A 22,746-nucleotide genomic window follows, 5' to 3' on the forward strand; every position below is an offset into this window, starting at 1 on the left:
TCATGGCTCACTGCAGCCTCACCCTCCCCAGGCTCTGGTGGGTCTCCCTCCTCAGCCTCTCAAGTACCTGGGACTACAGGTGCACACCACCATGCCCGGCTAAGTTTGTATTTTTTGTACAGATGGGGTTTTGCCATGTTGCCCAAGCTGGTCTCTTGAGCTCAAGTGATCCACCCACCTCGACCTGCCGAAGAGCTGGGATTACAGGTGTGAGCCACTGTACCCAGCCCACATTGGCAAATATTAAGAGTACTGACAATATGTGAATTCTCATAACCTGCTGGGGTTTCACCACAGATACAGCCACATTGGAAAACAGGGCAATACTCTCTTAGAAACTGGAGAGACACAGGCCTTATGACCTGGAAATTTCACTTCTAGAGCTATAAAAACTTATTTATACTAGATGTTTATAGAAATATTGTTCATAATTGCCCCAAATTGGTAATGGAATTTACATTATTGAAAATGAATGAACCTAGATATATGTAGACAATTATATCATACTGTTCATTGTAAAAGTAAATAACAAAAGAATATTTAGAGAATGATTCAATTGATATAGGGTTCAAAAATAGGTTAAACCATATCAATATGAGATGTATACATAGGAGCTGAAACTAAAGAAAGGCAAGAAAATGATTACTATAAAAACTAGTCACTCGGTCTTGACGGGAGAAGGAGAAGGTATTGTGATTGAAAAGAGATACATGAAGGCTTCTGGGGTTCTATTTCATGACTTGAATGGTGGTTATACAGGTTTACATTTTGTTTTGTTTTCTTTTGTTTTTTTTGAGACAGAATCTTGTTCTGTCACCCAGGCTAGGGTGCAGCGGTGTGATCTTGGCTCCCTGAAACCTCTGCTTCCCGGGTTCCAGTGATTCTCCTGCCTCAGCCTACCGAGTAGCTGGGATGACAGGCATGGGCCACCACACTCGACTAATTTTTGTATTTTTAGTAGAGACGGGGTTTCGCCATCTTGGCCAGGCTGGTCTTGAACTTCTGACTTCAAGTGATCTGCCCGCCTCAGCCTCCCAAAGTGTTGGGATTACAGGCGTGAGCCACCGCATCCGGCCTATACAGTTTTATGTTTCAAAATCTTGTATTAAACTCTGTAAACGAAGTTCTGTCCATTTTTCCCAGTTATGGCATATTTTTATGATCAAGAAAATACTAATTAACAAAAAGATCCCAGGTAAAAAGATTTTAAAATAAAAGAAGAGGTTAACAGAAAATGTGACACTCCCAATATGAGAAGAGAAGAGTAAACACTTGGCTCTTCTTACCCTGCTGTTCTTTATTCCAACCTGCAGTCTTACTGGGACTCTCTGCTTTCCCTGATAGGGACAGCAGATCTGCTGAATGTCTGCTCTACCACTGAGGGCAATAAGGGACTTTAGTTCTTCTCCCATTGGTGCTGAGGAGTAACAGGGCATCCAAGAAGACCTAGGAACTTTCTCCTCATATGAAACTGTGCTTGGTAGAGAGGATGAAAAAATATGGAGTTGGGCGAGTGCTCCAGAGTGCTGGGGAAGCAAAATTTCCAACAGCATTCTTTAAGTGACCTTAGGCGATCCTTAAAAGAAAGTGAGTTGGCTGGGCCCGGTGGCTCACGCCTGTAATCCCCGCACTTTGGGAGGCCCAGGTGGGCGAATCACAAGGTCAGGAGATCGAGACCATCCTGGCTAACACAGTGAAACCCCGTCTCTACCAAAAATACAAAAAATTAGCCTGGTGTGGTGGCGGGTGCTTGTAGTCCCAGCTACTTGGGAGGCTGAGGCAGGAGAATGGCGTGAACCCGGGAGGCAGAGCTTGCAGTGAGCCAAGATCGCGCCACTGCACCACTCCAGCCTGGGTGACAGAGTGAGACTCCATCTCAAAAAAAAAAAAAAAAAAAAAGAAAGTGAGTTAAGTGAAATATCACCTGCAAGGCCACAGGGAGTGTCCTAAAATAATGATCATTACACGTTATTTGGTGACTCAGTGCAGCTGTTCTGAGTTCGGTCAAGTACATTCATGTTCTGGAATAGGGTGGCTGAGGTCATGGGCGTGATAATTCACAAAAGGTAACTTGGGTTCTTTGTGCTAAAAGTTTCTCTGGCAGGAAACTGATTCACCAAAAGTCAAAATAAATGTGCACAGCATTATTTAGCATTCAGAGCTAAAAGTGGACGTAGAAATCATTTTCTTTAGCCATTTACAAATGGCTTCAAAGAGCCCGAGGAGTTCAATAAAGCTACGTCAGAGTGTGCTGGCAAAGTGTGGGCTCTGTCTCCCATCAGGGTAGCTTCCACTCTCAGCTTTACAAAATGACCTTCCAGATCACCAAAGAAAGGGCCAATGGCTTTGGAAAAGATTCAAAAACCAGTGATCCTGTCTAACTCCTTCATTTTGCAGATAAAGAAACAGGTCGAGAGAGGGGAAGTGGTATTCTCAAAGCGGCTCACAGGGCTCTCAGCAAAACAAGACAGGAACCGAGATTGTCTGCTTCCGACTTGGACTCTTTCCAATGTACTAGACTGCTAGTTAACGCCACATGCAAACAAATCTAAACCAGTGAATATAAAACAAGGAAGACAGAAACAGATCTCTCATCACCAGCACCTACATCATAAGGTTTTCGTAAAGATTAAATGCGTTTATAATGGTACTTGTTTAGAACAGTTCCTGGCATGTAGGTAAGAACTGGGCATTTACCATTCTTATAAAATGACGCTTTTCTGGTCCTTTCATTCTCTTTACCCACTTTGTTCACACACTGTTTTATCTACCAACTGCCAGCTTGAAATTTTCAAAGGGTCACAAATCCATACAAGGAATGAAATCAACAATCTGTGTTCTCTAGTCTGAGGACAACAGCTGCCGAGGAGAAAATCTGATCTGCGCCATGGACAAGGACTTAACGTAAGAACCATTTTACACATAATCCTTCTCCTCCCCATGGCTCTAGCCACGGATAGTTTTATCACCACTTAACCATGTGCTCATGGGAGGTTTAGCCTCTGACAGCAGTTACGATGTTTTCTGTTGATACTTTTAATGAAAATCAAACATATTTGCAGAAGTACATCTTAAGAGCAGAAAGCACAGAAAGTCAGAGGTCCCAGATGTGCTGGCCTCAACTCCAGTTTTACATGCCAAGGTGGCATCCCGTCCATGCTGGCAGCACAACAGGTGTCCTGCAGATACTGCGCCTTTGTCCAACTATCTCCAAACATGAGACCTCGCTCACTATGGGAGCTGCTTCCTTCTCTTTCCCTTGCTTTACAGTGACTGCAGGAAAATAGATTTCCCATCACTGGAGACAGATCATCCCTTTCATCGGAATCTTCTAGCAGCCTATTTATGAATAAGCCAGTTGTGTGCATGTGCAAAAGTAAGATTTCTATTTTTTGTTTGTTTAATCATTCTTACCCTTGTTAACTAAAACAGATACTAAAGGATTTAGGACACAAGCATCAATGCAGAGTATCTGGAAGGGTGAAGATCTAAAGTCCAGAGTGGCTGTTTTTAGCAGGTACTGATTCTCAGTTTTATATCAGCCGTAGCCCTTCCTGTGACACCATCTAACACTTGATAATTTTCTGGTCTGCTTGAGAGAAAAAAGAGAGTAATCTCCTTGCCAGTTATAGTTCCCATACCTGGTGTCTGTGATGTTTTCTCTTTGCCACACACACTTTGAAGTACCATATTGAGCATTCAATCTTAAATACACAAACAATGTTTAATAATGTTCCGGCCGGTTGCAGTGGCTCACATCTGTAACCCCAGCATTTTGGGAGGCTGAGGCAGGCGGATCATTTGAGGTCAGGAGTTTGAAACCAGCCTGGCCAACATGGTGAAACCCCAGCTCTACTAAAAATATAAAAATTAGCTGGGCATGATGGCGTGTGCCTGTAATCCCAGCCACTGGGAGGTTGAGGCAGGAGAATCGCTTGAACCCAGGAGGCAGAGGTTTCAGTGAACCGAGATCGTGCCACTGCACTCTGGCCTGGGCAACATAGCGAGACTCTGTCTCATTAAAAAAAAAAAAATTGTTTGAAGATTGGCTCAGAAAGCTTAAAAGATTAAGAATAAAAGTGTATTCAATTAAAAATGGAGAATCAAAAGGTGAACAAGCAGTGTTCTTTACTTAAAGGAAAATGATCTTCGAGTTAATAAGACATGAAAAAATACTTGAATACATTAGCAGCCATTAACTGATTCTAGTTAAAAAGAAACACATAGGACCGGCATGATTGCTCACGCCTGTAATCCCAGCATTTTGGGAGGTGGAGACGGGAGGATCACTTAAGCCCAGGAGTTCGAGACTACCCTGGGCAAGCAACATGGCTAGACCCCATCTCCACAAAAAATACAAAAATTAGCCAGCCATGGTGGTACACACCTGTAGACGCAGCTACTCAGGAGGCTGAGGCAGGAGGATGGATTGAGTCCAGGAGCTTGAGGCTACAGTGAGCTATGATCGCAGCACTGCACTCCAGCCTGGGTGACAGAGCAAGACCTTGTCTCAAAAAAAAAAAAAAAAAGAAAAAGACAAGCATATAAAATATTTTTATTTGGCGGAGGGTGCAGGGGTGCTGTTCTAATGCCAATTTTATGAGGTTAAAAGAAATAGGGAAAAGGGACAATACATCTGATTAAAAAGAAGGAATGGAAGGCATTACTTATAGATTCAACTTCGGACAGTATTCATTTTCTGTCTTCACTTGTTCTTTGAAAATTAACTTCCAGAATCAATATCCACTAACACTTATTCAGTGCACATGTACCCGCAACATTCAGCTCGGGACAATTAGAACAGGTACCATCCTGCACTGAAAAGAGTAACAAATTCCATTCACTTAAGTTTGAGTCCCCTCACTTTCTCCCTTCCTCTTTTCCTTTCTTCCTTCCATGAATATTCATTAAGAACCTGCCATGTGCTGGCATTTGTCTAAATTCTGAAGATGAAGTGAATCTGTCTTCATATGGCATACAAGCTAGTAATGATATTGACTTGATGAGATGGTCAGTATTGAGTTTGTTTAGGCTGTCATGAAGATGGGGAAAAAGCCGCACAGAAAATATTAAGATAATCCATGTCTTGCTGGGGTTGGTACAAAGACTCTGAAAGACAGATTGCAACCCAACACAGATATTATCTCTGGACAAAGGACACTGCCTGTTTCATAACATAAAGAAACAAAATCTCACAAATGGTAGGAATGCATGATGTCAGAAGCAATGTCAGAAGATCAGGGCTCACATTTTTACTTTCCTCTAAGATCAATAACCTTGAGCAAACGTCTCTGCAGTTTAAAGCCTTTTTTCTTCTCTACAAAGGAAGCATAACATAATACCATTACCTTATGTAGGGCACAGTTATGAGGATTATGGCAGGTGTGAAAGTTTGTGAATTATAACAAAAATATAATGTATTATCATTACATTAAAGTGTGAGGTAGGGCATGTTCAGGTCAAAGCCTAGGAAAAGAAAACGTCAAAAGAGACTGACAATACACATGTATTAAGTCCAATTACACAACTTTGAGAAACATGAGACTTACTTTATGTTGAAGAGGATGTTTACTTTTTTCCATTTCTCATTGTCTCCTGTCTTCAAATATTAATCACATAACACATACTGGAAAAACAACTCACAGATATACCTCAATTTTTAAAAATGTAGTCTAAAAAATGTACATTTATAAAACAGATTATTTCCAAAGGACAAAATTCAGTGATTTACTAAAAGTTCTTTTATACACAATTTATAAAGCACAACTGTGCACACATTCTGGTAAACTTTTTGACTGGTATTTTACCAAGTTTCAAACATAGCTTTTAAAGAACCTAGGATTTAGCTATTTTGAAAAATAGCTCATACTGAACAGGCAAAAACTGGAAGCATTCCTGCTGAGAACTGGAACAAGATAAATGATGCCCACTCTCATTACTCCTGTTCCTATAATATTGAAAGTCCTTGCCAGAGCAATCAGGCAAGAGAAAGAAATAAAAGGCATCCAAATAGAAGTCATTGAACTATCTCTTTTTGCTGATGATGTGATTCTTTACTGAGAAAACTCTAAGAGCTCTAGCAAAGGTCTCCTGGAACTGATAAACACCTTCAGTAAATTTCAGGATACAAAATTAATGTACAAAAATCAGCAGCATTTCTATACACCAATAACACTGAAGCTGAGAGCCCAATCAAGAACACAATCTTGATTTACAATAGCTTGCATTTTACATTTACAATAGCTGCAACAACAACAACAAAATACCTATGAATGTGTCTAACCCAGAGGGTGAAAGATCTCTATGAGGAGAACCACAAAACACTGTGAAAGTCATCATAGATGATCCAGACAAAAAAATCCCATGCTCGTGGATTGGAAAAATCAGTATCGTTAAAATGGCCACACTGCCCAAAGAAGTTTATAGATTCAGTGTTACTTCTACCAAACCAGGAACATCATTTTTCACAGAACTAGAAAAACCTATTATAAAAGTAAGATGGAACTATGGAACCAAAAAAGAGCCTGAATAGCCACAACAATCCTAAGCAAAAAGAACAAAGCCAGAGGCATCACATTACCAGAATCCAAACTATACGCTAAGGCTACAGTAACTGAAACAGCATGGTAGTGGTGCAAAAACAAATACATAGACCAATGGAACAGAATAGATAGTGCAGAAATGCTGCAGACCTACGGCCCTCTGATCTTCAACAAAGTTGACAAAAATAACAATGGGGAAAGGACTCCCTATTCAATAAATGATTCTGGAATAGCTGGCTAGCTATATGCAGAAAATGAAACTGGACCCCTTCCTTACACCACATACAAAAATTAATTCAAAATAGATTAAATATTTAAATGTAGATCCTCAAACTACAAGAATCCTAGAATAAAACCTAGGAAACACCATTCTGGACATCAGCCTTGTGAAAGAATTTATGACTAAGCCCTCAAAAGCAATTGCAAAAAAAAAAAAATGACAAATGGAACCTAATTAAAGTTTTGCACAGAAGAAGAAACTATTAATGGAGTAAACAAGTGACCTACAGAATGGAAGAAGACATTCACAAACTTTGCATCTAACAAAAAGGTCTAATGTCCAGAATCTATAAGGAACTTAATTTAACAAGCAAAAAACAAATAACCCCATTAGAAAATGGGCAAAAGACATGAACAAACACTTCCAAAAGAAGACATACAAATGACCAACAAATATATGAAAAAATGCTCTACATCACTAATCATTGGAGAAATGCAAATCAAAACCACAATGAGGGCCAGGTGCGGTGGCTCATGCCTGTAATCCCAGCACTTCAGGAGGCTGAGGCGGGTGGATCACGAGGTCAGGCATTTGAGACCAGCCTGACCAACATGGTGAAAGTCCGTCTCTACTAAAAATACAAAAATTAGCCAGGCATAGTGGCGCACACCTGTAATCCCAGCTACTCAGGAGGTTGAGGCAGGAGAATCACTTGAACCCAGTAGGTGGAGGTTGCAGTGAGCCAAGATTGCGCTACTGCACTCCAGCCTGGGTGGCAGAGCAAGACTCCATCTCCAAAACCAACCAACCAACCAACAAACAAACAAAAAACCACAATGAGATACCATCTCACATAGGTCAGAACAGTTATTAAAAAGTCAAAAAACAACAGATGCTGAGGAAGCTGTGGAGAAATGGCAATGGTCATACAACGTTGGTGGGAATGTAAATTAATTCAGCTGCTGTGGAAAGCAGTTCGGAGATTTCTCAAAGAACTAAGAGTTGAACTACCATTCAACCTAGCAATCCCATTACTGGGTATATACCTAAAAGAAACTGTTCTAACAAAAAGGCACATGCACTTGTATATTCATCACAGCACTATTCACAAGAGTAAATATGTAGATTCAACCTAGATGCCCATCAATAGTGGATTGGATAAAGAGTATATGGTATATACACACCATGGAATACTACACAGCCATAAAAAGAACAAAATCATGTCCTTTGCAGCAACATGGATGCAGCTGGAAGCCATTATCCTAAGCAACTGAATGCAGGAACAGAAAACTAAATGCTGCATGTTGTCACTTATAAGTGGGAGCTAAACAATGTGTACTCATGGACATAAAGATGGCAGCAGTAGACACTGGGGACTACTAGAGAGGGAGGCAGAGATGGGGGTATGGGTTGAAAAACTAACTACTGGGTATTATGCTCAGTTCCTGGGTGATGAGATCAATTGTAACCCAAACCTCAGCATCATACAACATACCCAGGTAAAAAACCTGTATCCCCTGAATCTAAAATGAAGGTTGAAATTATTTTTAAAAAGAAAGAAAAATACCCATTATGTTAGAATACTACTATTCTGGTATTATCACACAGAACTGGATTTCTATAATCTCAGAGAACAAAAGGTCATTATTGTATTATTAGCATTATTCCTTAAAAGTCTATTAGAGACTAGCAAGACTGAGCTATGTCCTAAAACTTTTAGGGGCTGTCATATATGGCTGTGTTATTCAAAAACGTTACTCTCAAGTTTGCAGTTCACCATAAGATATTCCATTCTGAGAGAGTTCTTTGTCCTTCATCATATTCCTGCCAAGCTTTGAGTAGTAAAAACTCATTTCTGACTTGAGGCTGAGATTCACACCTGCCTACATCACATAGGAGAAAGCTAGCATCTCAGATCTTGCAACTAAGAGCATTAATTTTCCCACTGTTTTTATTATAATTTTGTTCCCTATTATTAACATTTATGGTATAATGGTCTCATAGTGAAGAGAGAATACAAAAATCATTCTTTGTGTTTTATTATTTTCTCATTGGAGGCTTAGCCACCCTCAGACAGGCTTTGCAGTGGCCTGGTAAAGGGGCATGGGTTCCTGGAAAGCTCAGTTTTAGGATCGATACTTTCTAAACCTGTGCATAAGGCTCCAGATAATTCAAAATATGAATTCAAGTTTGAGGTCTTTCAATGATTCTATGAGATAATTCCATATCTTTATTTCCAAATATACTCTGCTTATTTTTAAATGGTTTGTTTTTCTTTTTTCTCATAAGGAAAAAAACTTTCTGTAAGATATGACAAGGAAAACTATGTTTTGCCAGGCGTGGTGGCTCATGCCTGTAATCCTAGCACTTAGGGAGGCCGAAGCAGGTGGAAGGCTTGACTTCGGGAGTCTGAGACCAGCCTGGGCAACGTGGTGAAACCCCGTCTCTACAAAAACTACAAAAATCAGCTGGGCATGGTTTCTTGCACCTGTAGTCCCAGCTACATGGGGGCTGAGGCAGGAGGATTGCTTGAGCCTGAGGCAGAGGTTGCAGTGAGCCAAGATAGCACCACTGCACTCCAAGAGAAAAAGAAAAGAAAAACTATGTTTTGGTCACTTCCTGAAGAGACCAGCTGGCAGACAGGAGCGGAGAAAATAAAGGAAAAAAGCCAAATCCCTGAACTAGCTGATTAGTTCTTTGTTGTGAATGTTGTCATTAGATTTTGTCTTTCGCTATCAGCTGCCAGGGATTATGAGAAAATAAAATAAAAAGACAAGAGGCTTTTAAGAAGGATGGTCTAGCAAAGGACGTTACTATCTGGTGCTTTGTTGTGTGCTGGAGGTTAAGCAGCTTTGACTCTTTCTATGGCACTGACTATAAGGGAGAGCCAAGAATTTGCCAAGGCTTGCCATTGCTGCATGCTGTTATATAACTCATCAAAGAGTTCTTTCAGAGCAACCCAGGCTTTCCCACAGGACAGCCATGACCAGGTATTTGACCAAGTGTGCCCAGGAAAACATTTCTGTTTGAAGAATTTCTGTCAAGAAAAGTTTCTTGGACAGAATAAGATTGTAGAAGAAATTTCTGCAAGTAATTTTAAAACTCCCAACTCTGAACTAGCCTTCCCAACCTTAACATTCTGCCTAGGTCCTGGTCACACTAGCCAAACTCTGCATTACTTTGCTCCAATCCTATGGAACAGCTCAGAATGTCTTACTTTCCTTTGTATCAGAGGGAGTACCTGCAAAAACATACCTTGAGTCTTAAAGGCATAAAATAAATGGCTTATTTTTGGCAAGCTTTGTATTTTCTGTCTTTTAAAATAGTTATAGTTCTCCAATATCTTTCCTTTTATATAGAAAGGGCCAGTCAACAAGGCACATGGATGGCACAGAGACCTCATGGACACAACGCCTTGATTTTGCCACTCACCCCGTGTTTATTCGGTGAGAAAGACCATGGAGTGGAAGAGGAATCTGGGTTGGAATTCTGCTGCTTCTAGTTACTACCCAAAAAAACTGACAACTTACTAAGCTCTTTAGGGCTTCAGTGAATCGTTACATTGGCAGATAAATCAAGCTGACCTCTGAAACGAGCTAACCAAAGAGCTAATACGATTCTGGGGTAGAACACCTGCTTAGTAGACAGGTCCTGGTATTATATTATGTGCTTGTTGCAACTGTTTGGCAAACATAGTTAATTTATTAGAATGTTACGTTACTATCTTTTCCTACTGACGCTTTCCTGTGTTACTAAATTATAGGCAATTCTATCCTGCTTTTGAATTTTTTAAAAAAGTATGATATAGAAAGCTAACATCTATACAGTGTTGACTTTACATCAGACACTGTGGTAAGTGATGAAGGTAATAAATTATATCTCATGTAAGAGTTCTACGAATCCTCTCAAGTAGTATCAATACCTCCATTAAACTGAGATCTACAGACATTAAGCAACTTTCCTGAGATCACACAGCTAGAAAATGCTACAACCATGACAGAACAATTTATGTCTGGGTCAAACACTGTGCAATATGCAACGGGTTTTTAACCTCAATTTTCTCTTCTTTTTAAGGTCTTTTATTCATTCTACAACCATTTGCTGACTTTCTTCAATATCCAAGGCAGTGTTTTTCCTGCATGCCATTGAGAGTTACTTCAAGGACCAAGTGACTTTCGTCTAGGAAATTGAAATTTTCTTCTCCATAATAAAAGCAGTTTTGACTGATCTACTTTTCTTGTAGCCCATTAAAATTCAGTCTCTAGTCAAGTATTTGGCAAGAATCACAGGTTTGTCTCATGAGCCTTAGGTTAATTATAAAGTACATAGTTTTTTTTCTTCTACTTAAAAACAATGTCTTTCAAAAGTAATAGAATATTCATTATAATGCTATAGAACCAGGTTTGTAGTCATTTTGTACATGCTTTCTAAAATGGAGCTTTAAACCTACAAAATCTCAATCACTGAATTCAATTAAGTTTCATAAATAAAAATAAAAATGCTTTTTCAAAAAAATATTATCATCAGTTTCAATAGACTCCAAATACTAAGCTTACTTAAACAGATTTCTTTTCACACTCTTAGAATGTCACACCAATTAGATATGCAACTATTGTTTTGGGACTTAATGTTCAGTCAAGGTTTTTTTTCTCCAACCAGAGCCAGTCTTGTTTTGTTGGTTTATTTGAGTAATGGTAAGTAGCCAGAAAACTTAGCCCCTATACTAGATTCTACTTGAGCATTTTCAGCATAACTATGGTGGGTGGGAGAGAGAGAGAAGGAGAGAGATGCTTACATTTTCATTTTACTCCTTTTCTTTTAGTTCTTGGAGTTACAATGAAGTATTTATTCTTTCCTGGATGCAACAGATCGGCGACCTGTGTATTTGAGCTCTAAAGAATTAGCACTTTTTCCTTTTCCAAATTCATGATTCTAGATCACAGGTCAAGATGGAAGTAAGACACAAAACTTCCAAATTCAAGAATTCATTAGGTGCATCATTTCATTCTGAAAATGAACTATTACTTTTACTTGATGAATGATGGAAACACCATTTCTCTAGTGAATGAAGTCGAATTTGGAAAAAAGTGCACATAAATCGCCTTAGTGGCTAATCAAAGATATATTTGGTTGCTACTGAGGGGTTGAGTCACTACCAAAGTCGCCACTGTTTCCACGGTCATTATTTAACAGCTCTTGTATGCGTTGAGTCTGCTTTAGAAGAAGTCTTGAGACTGCTTTAGAAGAAGGATTGCTTCCTTTCTCACTTTGGCAGCCTTACCTGATTCAATTCACTAACAAGGGACTTTGCGGCATTATGATGGTGAAGAGCAGATTTCCAGTGGATGGGCCTTAACTTAAATTTTATCATTGTCAGCTTTCATTTAAATCACACTGCACACTTGACAGTTGAGGTGAGCCAGTGCTTCTATTTAAAAACATGAATGGCATTTTGGTGTTAAATTTCAGTTTGTTTGTACTCTACCCGTAGTTTAAGACCACAAGCCTTCTGGAAAGAGTATGTGTATTTCTGAAGGTTTCTACTCCACCAGTGGGTACTGGTGGCATGGAAATTTTAGCTGCCCTGATAGAGAGAGGATGCCTTCCTGCCATTTCACATAGTTGTGTACATGCCTGACAGGCCCCAAATGTTTGCTGCTCATCTAATCCCTAGGAAAGAATTTTGAAAGGATATTCAGTTATGACTCATATTATCAGATGGTTAGGCTCTGTAAAGATATGTGTAACAAATAATATTTTCCATAAACTGGGACAGTCTAGTTTTAAATATTATTTTATCCCTTTCTTTGAAGAAAAAAATTATTACTATTTTAAAGCCCAACTTAGGAAGATTTATGAAAGTAGAGTTGTTCTGTTCAAAAGGGGGAAGGGGACCCATGGGGATCTTGTCCCCTCACACCACCCTAGCTTCTCAGCCCCTGATGGCCTTCTAGAAAAATCTTAAATCTACCTTAAATATGGGATATTAATCTATCTTAAATCTGTACGACAGATTTTTAAAATCCTCTTCCATGGTAACCAATGAGGAATTGTAGAATAAGGATTGAGAAAAAAATCATCTAATATATGTCCACCTTTAACCTAAATTTCACAGAGTGGACTTGTTTAATCACAGACCACCTGGAAGATTCTTTCAGTATTAATTTAACAATTTATGATACTCCTTAAGCCTCTCCCTCCCTGCCAAGATATTCTTTGGGCATTTCCAGTCTAAAAAGCCAATGGTCTGCTTTGTAGCATTGCTGAGGGAAGGCTGGAAGGAATAAATGACTTGTTCCCTATGCAGCTGATAATGCTTTGTTTTGTTGTTGTTGTTGTTTGTTGTTTGTTTTTTTTTTGAGATGGAGTCTAGCTCTGTTGCCAGGCTAGAGTTCAGTGGCGCAATCTCGGCTCACGGCAACTTCCGCCTCCCAGGTTCAAGGATTCTCTTTCCTCAGCCTCCCGAGTAGCTGGGATTACAGGCACGTGTCGCAACCCCCAGCTAATTCTTGTATTTTCAGTAGAGACGGGGTTTCACCTTGTTGGCCAGGATGGGCTCAATCTCCTGACCTCGTGATTCACGCACCTCAGCCTCCCAAAGTGCTGGGATTACAGGCATGAGCCACCGCGCCGGCAAGAAATGCGAAAAGTTCCACACCACTTGTAAGCAAATGCTTGCTTTCAATTTTTAAAAATTATTTGAGGGTGGCTTTGGAGGAAGAGGTGTTCCAAATACTTCACCTGCTTTTAATGGCATGGTTCATCTGTCACTGGGGATAATTGTTCTTCTCTCCTCTGCAGTTTCGAAAATGGGCTTAATTGCTAAAACTGTTGCCCAAATCCACAGAATTACCATGGAACCACTCTGAGGATGTGCAGTGCTGAGTCAGTGTTGGGGACGTATTCCATCTTCTCTGAGATGTACTTCATGAAACACACATAATGACATATTAAGTCATTATACCAAGTATTTTGTAAAATATTTATGGTGGTAATTATTTCCGTCATTAGCTAGCGACCCTTTTTCATATGCTGAATCCTGTAAAGGCATTAGAAAGTTCTTACTAGAAATTCTGACTTTTAGATGTATGATTCAAAATGTTGTGTTTATTTTTCCCATTAGCATCAACCACTCAACTTATGTTTCTTCATCCCTAACATTTATACTTCCACCTTTGCTCCAGATGACACAGGCTTGTTTGGCTCCACATTCTAAACTTTTCCTGTTTTTTTCTTTATATTTAGCTTGGTTTCATCTCCACATCTACATAACCAAATATGTTCTGCCTTTGGATTTCTGCCTTAAGCTCTGCTTTATTTATGAAGTACTTACAGTCTCAGATGACCTCAATCTCTTCCCTTTCTGACTTAGAGGAGAACATCAATTGCAAAACTTGACTGTTTTCCTTTTAGCGCCATATGATTTTCTACATGCTTGATGTTTAGGTTGTCTCACTTCTGCAATGTTTGGCTCCGCTCATCCAAGTCTTCTGCTTTTAATCATATATCACACACGGCAAACATATACATATATATAATATAGAAATTATATACATGATATAGTATGCATTTTATATTTATTATATATTAGTTATGTATTACATATTATAGTTATTAAATACTATATATATTATAGATATATTGGTATATGTGCATGTAGTATACAACATTGTGCCAGGAAGAGAGTAGATATCCCAGTATTTATTCAACTAAGCTACATTCAAAGCTATACCAGTTATGGCAATGAATAAGAAAAACAGCTTATTTTAATAATTCACTGTCTTCTAAAAGAGATAGTAAATTGAGAAGCAGAAAGTTAAGACCCAGTTTTAATTCCTTTACTATCTTTACTATGTAAAAAATTTTAAAACGTTGACAATATCAACGTCCCCTATCAAAGTACACAAAATCCATTTTGAAATCCAAATATTTTTCATTTTTCACAAAGCATACTTGTGTCCTTCCTAAAAATAAATTATTTTAACAACAGAACTCTGAGCCTAAGATAAAGCTTTAGGTGAGAGATATATGAGTCAGAAATAACAAATTGAGAAGCGAAAAAGTTGGTAGGAAGTGAAGGTGGGGAATTGGGAAGTTTTTGAGCATTGTGAATAAGGATGCATGCTTAGTTGTGTGAGAGAATGTGTATATTGTTAGTACAGCTTCTGTGTAACTGGCCTATCCTAGGCAGAACTATTCTTAGCTCTACCTACATTTCTCTGTATAGCACCTTCTCATACCACCTTCTTTAATCTTGTAAAATAGCATTTTCCATGTTTTAAAATTACTTGCTTATCTATCTGTCTTCTGCTAAACTGTGTACCTTGTTGGGAAAGACAGTGGTTAGTTTCTATAGTTTATCCTTAGGGCCTAGCACAATGTCTTTGACCTGGTAAATATATAAATAAGTGTTGCACAAGTACATTATGTTGTAAGTAATAAATGAGCAAGTAATTGAATGATTAAAGGAAGGAAGAGATGAACAAAAGATATAAGAATATTCCTAAGAAAACTGATCCCTCCTAAACTATCACCACCTATGTCAATTTTTTAACTTAAAAAATTTATGCATTTCTCCCAATATAAAGTTATTAAATGCTATGGTTTGGATATTTTCTCCCCTCCAAACCTCATGTGGAAATTTGATCCTCAATGTTGGAGGTGTATAGTCTAATGGAAGGTGTTTGGGTTATGGGGACGGATCCCTCATGGACGGATTAATGCTTGCCCTCCCTCCCTTGATGCTGAGTGAGTTATCACTCTGTTAGTTTCTGAGAGTTCTGGTTGCTGAAAAGCACACACACCTGCCCCCACTCTCTCTCTTGAGTCCTCTCTTACCATGTGATCTCTGCACATGCTGGCTTCCCTTCCCTTTAGTCATGAGTGGAAACAGCCTGAGGACCTCAGCAGCCACCAGAATCATGAGCTAAATAAACCTGTTTTCTTTCCCCAGCCCCAGCTATTCCTTTATAGCAATACGAAATGAATAAGAAACAGAAGGAGAGGAAAAGCATTAATACAGTAAAATTTGACAAAGTCTTTTCTAAACTTGGAACTTTGTTCCCAGATTTCATTTTTAATTTGCAGGATTATAATGGTTTCTTCCACAAAAGTGTTCAGGCATTTCTGAAAAAGTAGAGCTTGGACAAAGTTAAAACTACTTCGGAAAAAAATTAGTAGCACTTTTGAGTATAATGTCATGTATTTTGTCATACAAGAGCAGTTATATTGATTCCAGTTATTCTTCTGTGGAGTTGTTCCACCTACGTATAGAAAATGTGTCCAAAAACTTTGACATATTGAGAATATTTACCTTTATATAATAAAGATATTATTAAGAAGTCATCCTACAGATTTGCTACAGATTCTTTGCTAAGATTCTCAGAATGTCCCTAAGATAACTAATCTCATGCACAGGTAACCAGCAGCACCAAAAGTCACATGAAACAACTTGCTCCTCAGAAACAGGTATAAAGAATAACTACTGCTTCTATTGCTAGCATTGGCTGTAAAGCTAAATTCCTAAAGTTGGTTTTAAACCTAGGATGGAATTTATTAATGGAGAAAAAAAGATATTACATCAAATTCTAGCTGCTTTTCCTATCCAGGTTACACTATTCTCCAAAATGCCAAGTTCACCTGCCATTCAGCTTAAGGTCACACATTTATACTATGTCCTATTTCCAAGTGTCTACCACAGACTTGGCAAAAAATAATTGCATAATTAATGGCAACCCTAAAACAAAACTTACAAAATCACAAGCATAAATATTCTATACGATGATTCTACATACATTGTGTATTCTACATAAAATCTCAACCGTGAAAGGAGCGCCTGAAGAGCTTGAGTGTCACCAGATTGTTTCTCAAGCAGCCTCACAGAGGCACATTATCTTGATGAATTTTCCACAATCCGAAATTTGGTCCATGGCCTTGCAGGCTCAGAAATCTGTCAGCAAAGCTGGAGCAAATTTACATCTCAGAAGTGGACTTACAACTCAACAAACACAAAATACTGTTGATTGATATCAAGATGCAAATATATGAATTTGCAATAAGACCTATAAATGCCAGATGGACTAAAACAGTCCTGAGGGCAAGCTGGCACATTTTCTTTCTGTGGGCAGATCGAGATGGGAGCCAAGTCATAATCAGAAGGCTTGGTGCTTAAAAATATAAATTGGAATGAAAAGAATACATTAAATAAATCAAATGCAAGACTAGAATTCAGATTCTAACTCTATTACTTCCTGATTTACCTTGATATTTCCCAGTAGGGATAGGTATGTAACCTACCAGACTCAACAAGCTCTAAGGGTCCACTTTCAAGGGGTGGCGTTGGCTGGAGGCTGCAGACTTGACCTGTGTGGCTAATCAATCTTCTGATTGACATGTTAATATCTAACTCTGGGAGAAAAAGCTATGTTAAAATGAAAAAAGTAATATGTTAAAATGTTACTCTAAGGTAACATTTTCTCTTTCTGCCAATTTAAAGACTATTTGAATGCTATTTACAGGCATCATCAGATTCTTTCTTTCTTTTCTTTTTCTTTCTTTTTTTTTTTTTTTTTTTTTTTGAGACAGAGTCTTGCTCTGTCACCCAGGCTGGAGTGCAGTGGCACAATCTCGGCTCACTGCAAGCTCTGCCTCCCAGGTTCACACCATTCTCCTGCCTCAGCCTCCTGATTAGCTGGGACTACAGGCACCCACCACCACGCCTGGCTAATTTTTTTGTATTTTTAGTAGAGACAGGGTTTCACCGCGTTAGCCAGGATGGTCTTGATCTCCTGACCTCGTGATCCGCCCGCCTCGGCCTCCCATAGTGCTGGGATTGCAGGCATGAGCCACCACGCCCAGCCTTTCTTTTCTTTTTCTTTCTTTTTTGTTGTCATTCTATGTTTTCTGTCCCTACCACTATTACCAAACTAGTCTAGGTCCTCATCTCCTCATGGCAAGGTCCTAACTGGTCAACTTATTTCAAATCTGTCTCATCCGACTCCAAAGAATATTACTATATAAATCTACTTTACATTATGGTTTCATACATACCCTTTTTTATTTTCCCACCTTCTTTCATACCAAAAACTTTCAATGACTCCTACTGCCTTCAAAGTTAAGTATGAATTGTTTAGCATGGCATTCAAATTCCTTCACAACTGGGCCCAACTTATTATTACTTTCTACTGCATGAACTCTCCACTCCAGCCAAATCTACTGACTCCCAACAGTCCATGTGCACCCATAAATCCATGCCTTGCTCATTCCTGGAGTCACCTCAAGATCTGCCTCCTCTTTGAAGATATCTCTGAAAGTACAGATTAGAAAATGACCCATTCATTCTTTAGAGTCATTTGGCAGTCAGTGTTCTGGAAAGTGACTATTATCTGTAGATAGCCTATCTCCTCAATTCGAATATAAACTTAAGGATGAGAACAATACATTTTGCCTTTTATGTATACCATATCCTCAGGGTCTTGATATCAAGGGTGCTCAAAAAATCAATGCTTAGAACTTGTCCTGTCCATTTGTAGCAAAAACTGCTAAACTTCTTCAGAGTCTAACACAGAACTTGAAAAGTATTGCCCTTAACGGAAGAGAAGAGCTGCCTCTTGAAGTATCTTTGGGAGTCAAGAAGTTTATGGCTTCTTCTAGGCCTTTGGTATGATTTCACCAAATTAATACATTTCTCCACATCCTCATTCTCTCTGTATATTGTGTAATATTTCAGTACAGCCTTGAAAGCCTGGTAGTCTCCCTGTCAGTTTCAAAGTAAAGAGTTAGCTTCAAGAATAGACTAGGCCTCTGATAAATAAAGATTGTAATCTTAGCAGCAAGGATGATACAGGAGGTAGTTATACGAAAAAGCAAAGCAAAGAATAGGCCCCTGCGGTATGATGATGAGGGTGATAAAATTCTTTAGAGATGAAAAGATAGATTTGTAAAGTTTAATGAAATAGCAAAAGGATCTAGAAGGAAATATCTTAAGCTATTTTTAGATACCATTTAGCTTTTCAGCATTCTCATGGGTAATCATACCTTGGTCTCAAGCTTGATAGGAAAGAGCTTTAAAAAAAACAACAGATAATTTGTCTAATACAATCAGCTGGTTTGCAATAATATCTAAGAAATTTAACAGTTCCTTTTATTTCACACCAAAGTACTACTGCTCATGGGGAGGGCATCCAGCATGTTGTCAACAGGGTCTTCGGTGATTACGAAAGACATGAAAATAATACACACCATCTCTTATTTCATGGAATTTAGCAACTCCACATCAGAAATGTTGGGGAGCAGTCTGGCTAAGCCTTGAAAGTAGGAATGAGAAACCCAATTCAAAGTGGAATGAAGGTGATAATCTCTCCCAGGAAGGAGGAAATTGCTGGATTAAACAGAGATAATTAAGCCTAATTAGTGACTTATAAAGACCCAAACAAAATAAAAAAATAGTTTACTTACAGTAAATAAAAGAAAAAGCTATGTTAAAATGTAGAAAGTAATAATTTTCCTGGGCAAGAAAGAATGAATGCTCAGAAGTAGAAGATTAAGAAAGAGTTTTATAAGGTACCTGATTTGCTCTCTTAATGTTAAAATAAAATTGGAAACAAATTATGCTTACATTGAATAAAAATTATAATACTATATTCTATTGTTTCATATACAGATTAATGCATGATATTAGAGGGGAAATTTTTGTTAAATACATCTAACATTAAAAATAACACAAAACAAAATTTTTAAAAACTTTGCCTCCATTTTATATTTCCAGGAAAAGTGTTTCCTATTAATTGATACTGATTTCCTTTTTTCTTTCCTTCTTGAGACAAAAAATCCTAGAGTTCTAATTTATTTTAAAATAGAATCCTAAAAGTATATGGGAACGTGGAAACCATTGCATATATTCCCATGATTTCCCAAAGTAAGCACACTAAGATCAGTCTAATGAGGGGATGAGTGTTTCTTTTTATTTGAAAATATGTACAAAAAGGAGCTTCCATGGCCTCCTCTAAAACGCTTTTCAACCCACAAAAAAGTTTCTTCTGTTTAGGCAATATTTCATGTGTTAATGTAAAGCAATTCTCATAACACATAGACAAGATCTGATTATGAAGTAATGTGCTACAGGCTGCCCATGAGGGTAAATTTTACCACTTTATGATCATGTAAGCTGTTTACTCGTATATCTGCAAATATGGCTTTTGTTTTAAAATTTAGTTTTCTATATTTGCTGTTTTGTACACAAATATTCCATTTGCCAACTAAATTTTTTACGTACAGATGAATCACATAGTGTATATGTCACATTTCAATACAGTTCAGGCCTGGCACGGAGGCTCCCACCTGTAATTCCAGAGCTTTCGGAGGCTGAGGCAGGAGGATCGCTTGAGCCCAGGAGTTTGAGACCACCTTAGGCAGACAATGTTGAGACTCTGTCTCTACAAAGAATAAAATTAGCCAGGCATGGTTGTGTGTCCTAGCTACTTAGGAGGCTAAGCAGGATGATTCCTTGAGCCTAGGAGTTCAAGGATGCAGTGAGAATTGAGCCACTACACTCCACTACACCCCAGCCTGGGCGATAATGTGCGCTCCAGTCTCCATAAATGCATAAAATATAGTTCTTTCTGTTCTAAGGCAGAGGTGGTAGGTAAAGGGTTAAATACTGCCTATTTTCTTGAAATTTTATCTTCCCTGTAAGAGATTCTTATGAACATTTAAATTTTCCTCATTTTGAATGAGAACATCAATTCCTCATGTTGCAAAATTACAGTCTTCTTCAGGAAAAATGTACTCATTATCTACCTCACACACTAAAAAAGATTTTCCACCTTCACTCAACTTTCCATGTACCAATAGAGTAACCTAGATTTTAAAATGAGTCGCATCCCACATTGAAAAATGTAGGAACATGGATTTTAAGAAGGCAAGCGTGCTACTCTAAGTGATTTTTCTTTCAAGTTTACATGTTTAAATTGTGTGATAGTAAATTTCAATGCTGACAATTTGTTTTGGAGGTATTTGGGCTATAAATATTCATGCATGCCTATTGATTTTCAAATCAGAAATGAATCTGAAGACTATGAGAATTTAAAAATGGCACTTTAAAGCCTGACATATGAGTCATTTTTATTTTTTAGAGTACCGATCCAATAGAACCTAAATGGTTTTACAACCTTTTGAAGTCTATGGGTAATATTGTTTCTCATTTGGTTTCATACGACAATTTCTTCTAAAGAACATGGATGCACTTGGCTGCACACATATAAAATTTATTAATTATGTTTCTATCCTTTTATAATCAATTTTTTACAAACTGAGCTGAGCAACAATTCCATCAGAAAAACACATGCCGTCAATCTTCTTTTTGTGTGTGCTTTATTTTAGAGTCAAATGGTTATCTTATTAAAGTTGTGAGAAACTAAATCTTGAAATCCCCTCTTTTTAATAACAATTATTTTACATATAACTAAAGATTTGATTTAAAATTATATAATCCAGGTGCACATTAGAGGACGACTGAAGTGCAGTCAATTACTTCTAAAACTAATCTCTAATATTATGACTTGGCAAATCAAATGTTTAACTTTTTAAAATGTTTCTTAATAGGAATATATATATTTCTATTCTATATGTATATTCCTATTATATATATAGTATGCCTCCCTTAATCTCTTTTGCAATGATACCTTGATTTTAACCCAAACATTTACATTAAAAAAGTAATTTTCCTTTTTATAAAGCCATGAAGTGAGTTACAAGTATTTCCCTTAACAAAAGTTTATAAAATATTTACCTTGAAGCAGTCTAAAAAGGAAACATGTTAATTGTGGATCAGATGAAAGTTAAACTCCATTTGAAACAAGAGAGGATTATCATAAACATACCTTGTCCTTGGGTTACTCCATAAAATTCAGCTGCTATCCTTGCCGCTTCCTTGCGGTTGCCTTTCACGATGTAGAAATGACTGAGGATGGCAAGGCTGATTTTCACAAAGAGCTTAAAACAGAACAGTGAAAGTATTGTAAAGTAGACATTGGATAACTGTTGAGCAAACGGCCGATTTTCTTCTAACACCGACATTGCTGCAGAAGAATCTGCGGCGGTCTTTAGTTGGTTCCAAGTCTCAAATGTGCCTGGCTCTCGTCCGGGACGCTCCTGAACAGCTGGTCCTGAGGAAAGAAAATATCAGCTGGTAATGATGCCTACAGCTCAAAATATTTATACACTCCATAAAAGTTCTTCGCAAACTCCTATTGGTCTGAAAATATTCCATGGAAGCAATTGCATCACGTGTCGCAAGTCTCCTGACTTTCCATTCTCAATATAAAATGACACTCCACCTCTGCGCTCCAAATTTCAAAATCCAGATATTGAAATATATATGCATATCCTTTCCATTTTATATATTTAGTTATCAAGAGCAATTTGAAGACAGTTTATGGGGCTCTCATTGTTAATGTAAATGATATTCATAACATCAAGTAAAGTTGTCTATCATTTAAGGCTTTAAAACGGCACTGTACTATTTGTAGACCATGAGCTAAATCAGTACACAGTCCATGGCTTGTATCTTAATGACTACTCATCAAATTAACCAATTATGTTACTTTTACTGATTTAGAAAAAAAATTTTTCTTACAAGTCATTACACTGGAACATCACAGATTAATAACTTAACACGGTTCCTTCATCCAATGGACACTTTTCAAGAACTTGGTATGTGTCAAACCCTTTGCTAGATTTTGAAGAGACAAAGACAAGTAGAATGGTCCCTGCCACAAGGAACTTAGAGTCTAGTGGAGGAAATGGAAAAGAAATCAGGTAAATATAAACACGGTAAAAACAGGTATTAAGGGAGCACAAAGAGGAAGCATGTAATCCTGGGAGGGAGGCATCAGAAAAGACATATCCAAAAGAATTATCAAGTAAACATACGCATTTCATCAAGACTGTCCAAAACCAAGGAAAACAATATACTTTTTAGGCCTA

At 38.0% G+C, this 22,746-nt stretch overlaps 1 protein-coding gene across 3 annotated transcripts in view; it reads right to left on the reverse strand.

Annotated features, from left to right (window-relative positions):
- The window catches only part of ASB5 (ankyrin repeat and SOCS box containing 5), a 95,525-nt gene that overhangs the window by 34,327 nt on the left and 38,452 nt on the right, over positions 1-22,746 (reverse strand). For all 3 annotated transcript variants that reach the window (XM_030816344.1, XM_030816345.1, XM_030816346.1), the window contains one exon: positions 21,642-21,926. In XM_030816344.1, the coding sequence (XP_030672204.1) occupies positions 21,642-21,926 (285 nt within the window). The remainder of the gene's footprint in view (positions 1-21,641; positions 21,927-22,746) is intronic.

This window comes from Nomascus leucogenys, chromosome 7b (assembly GCF_006542625.1).
Source record: "Nomascus leucogenys isolate Asia chromosome 7b, Asia_NLE_v1, whole genome shotgun sequence".
Taxonomy (NCBI): Eukaryota; Metazoa; Chordata; class Mammalia; order Primates; family Hylobatidae; genus Nomascus; species Nomascus leucogenys.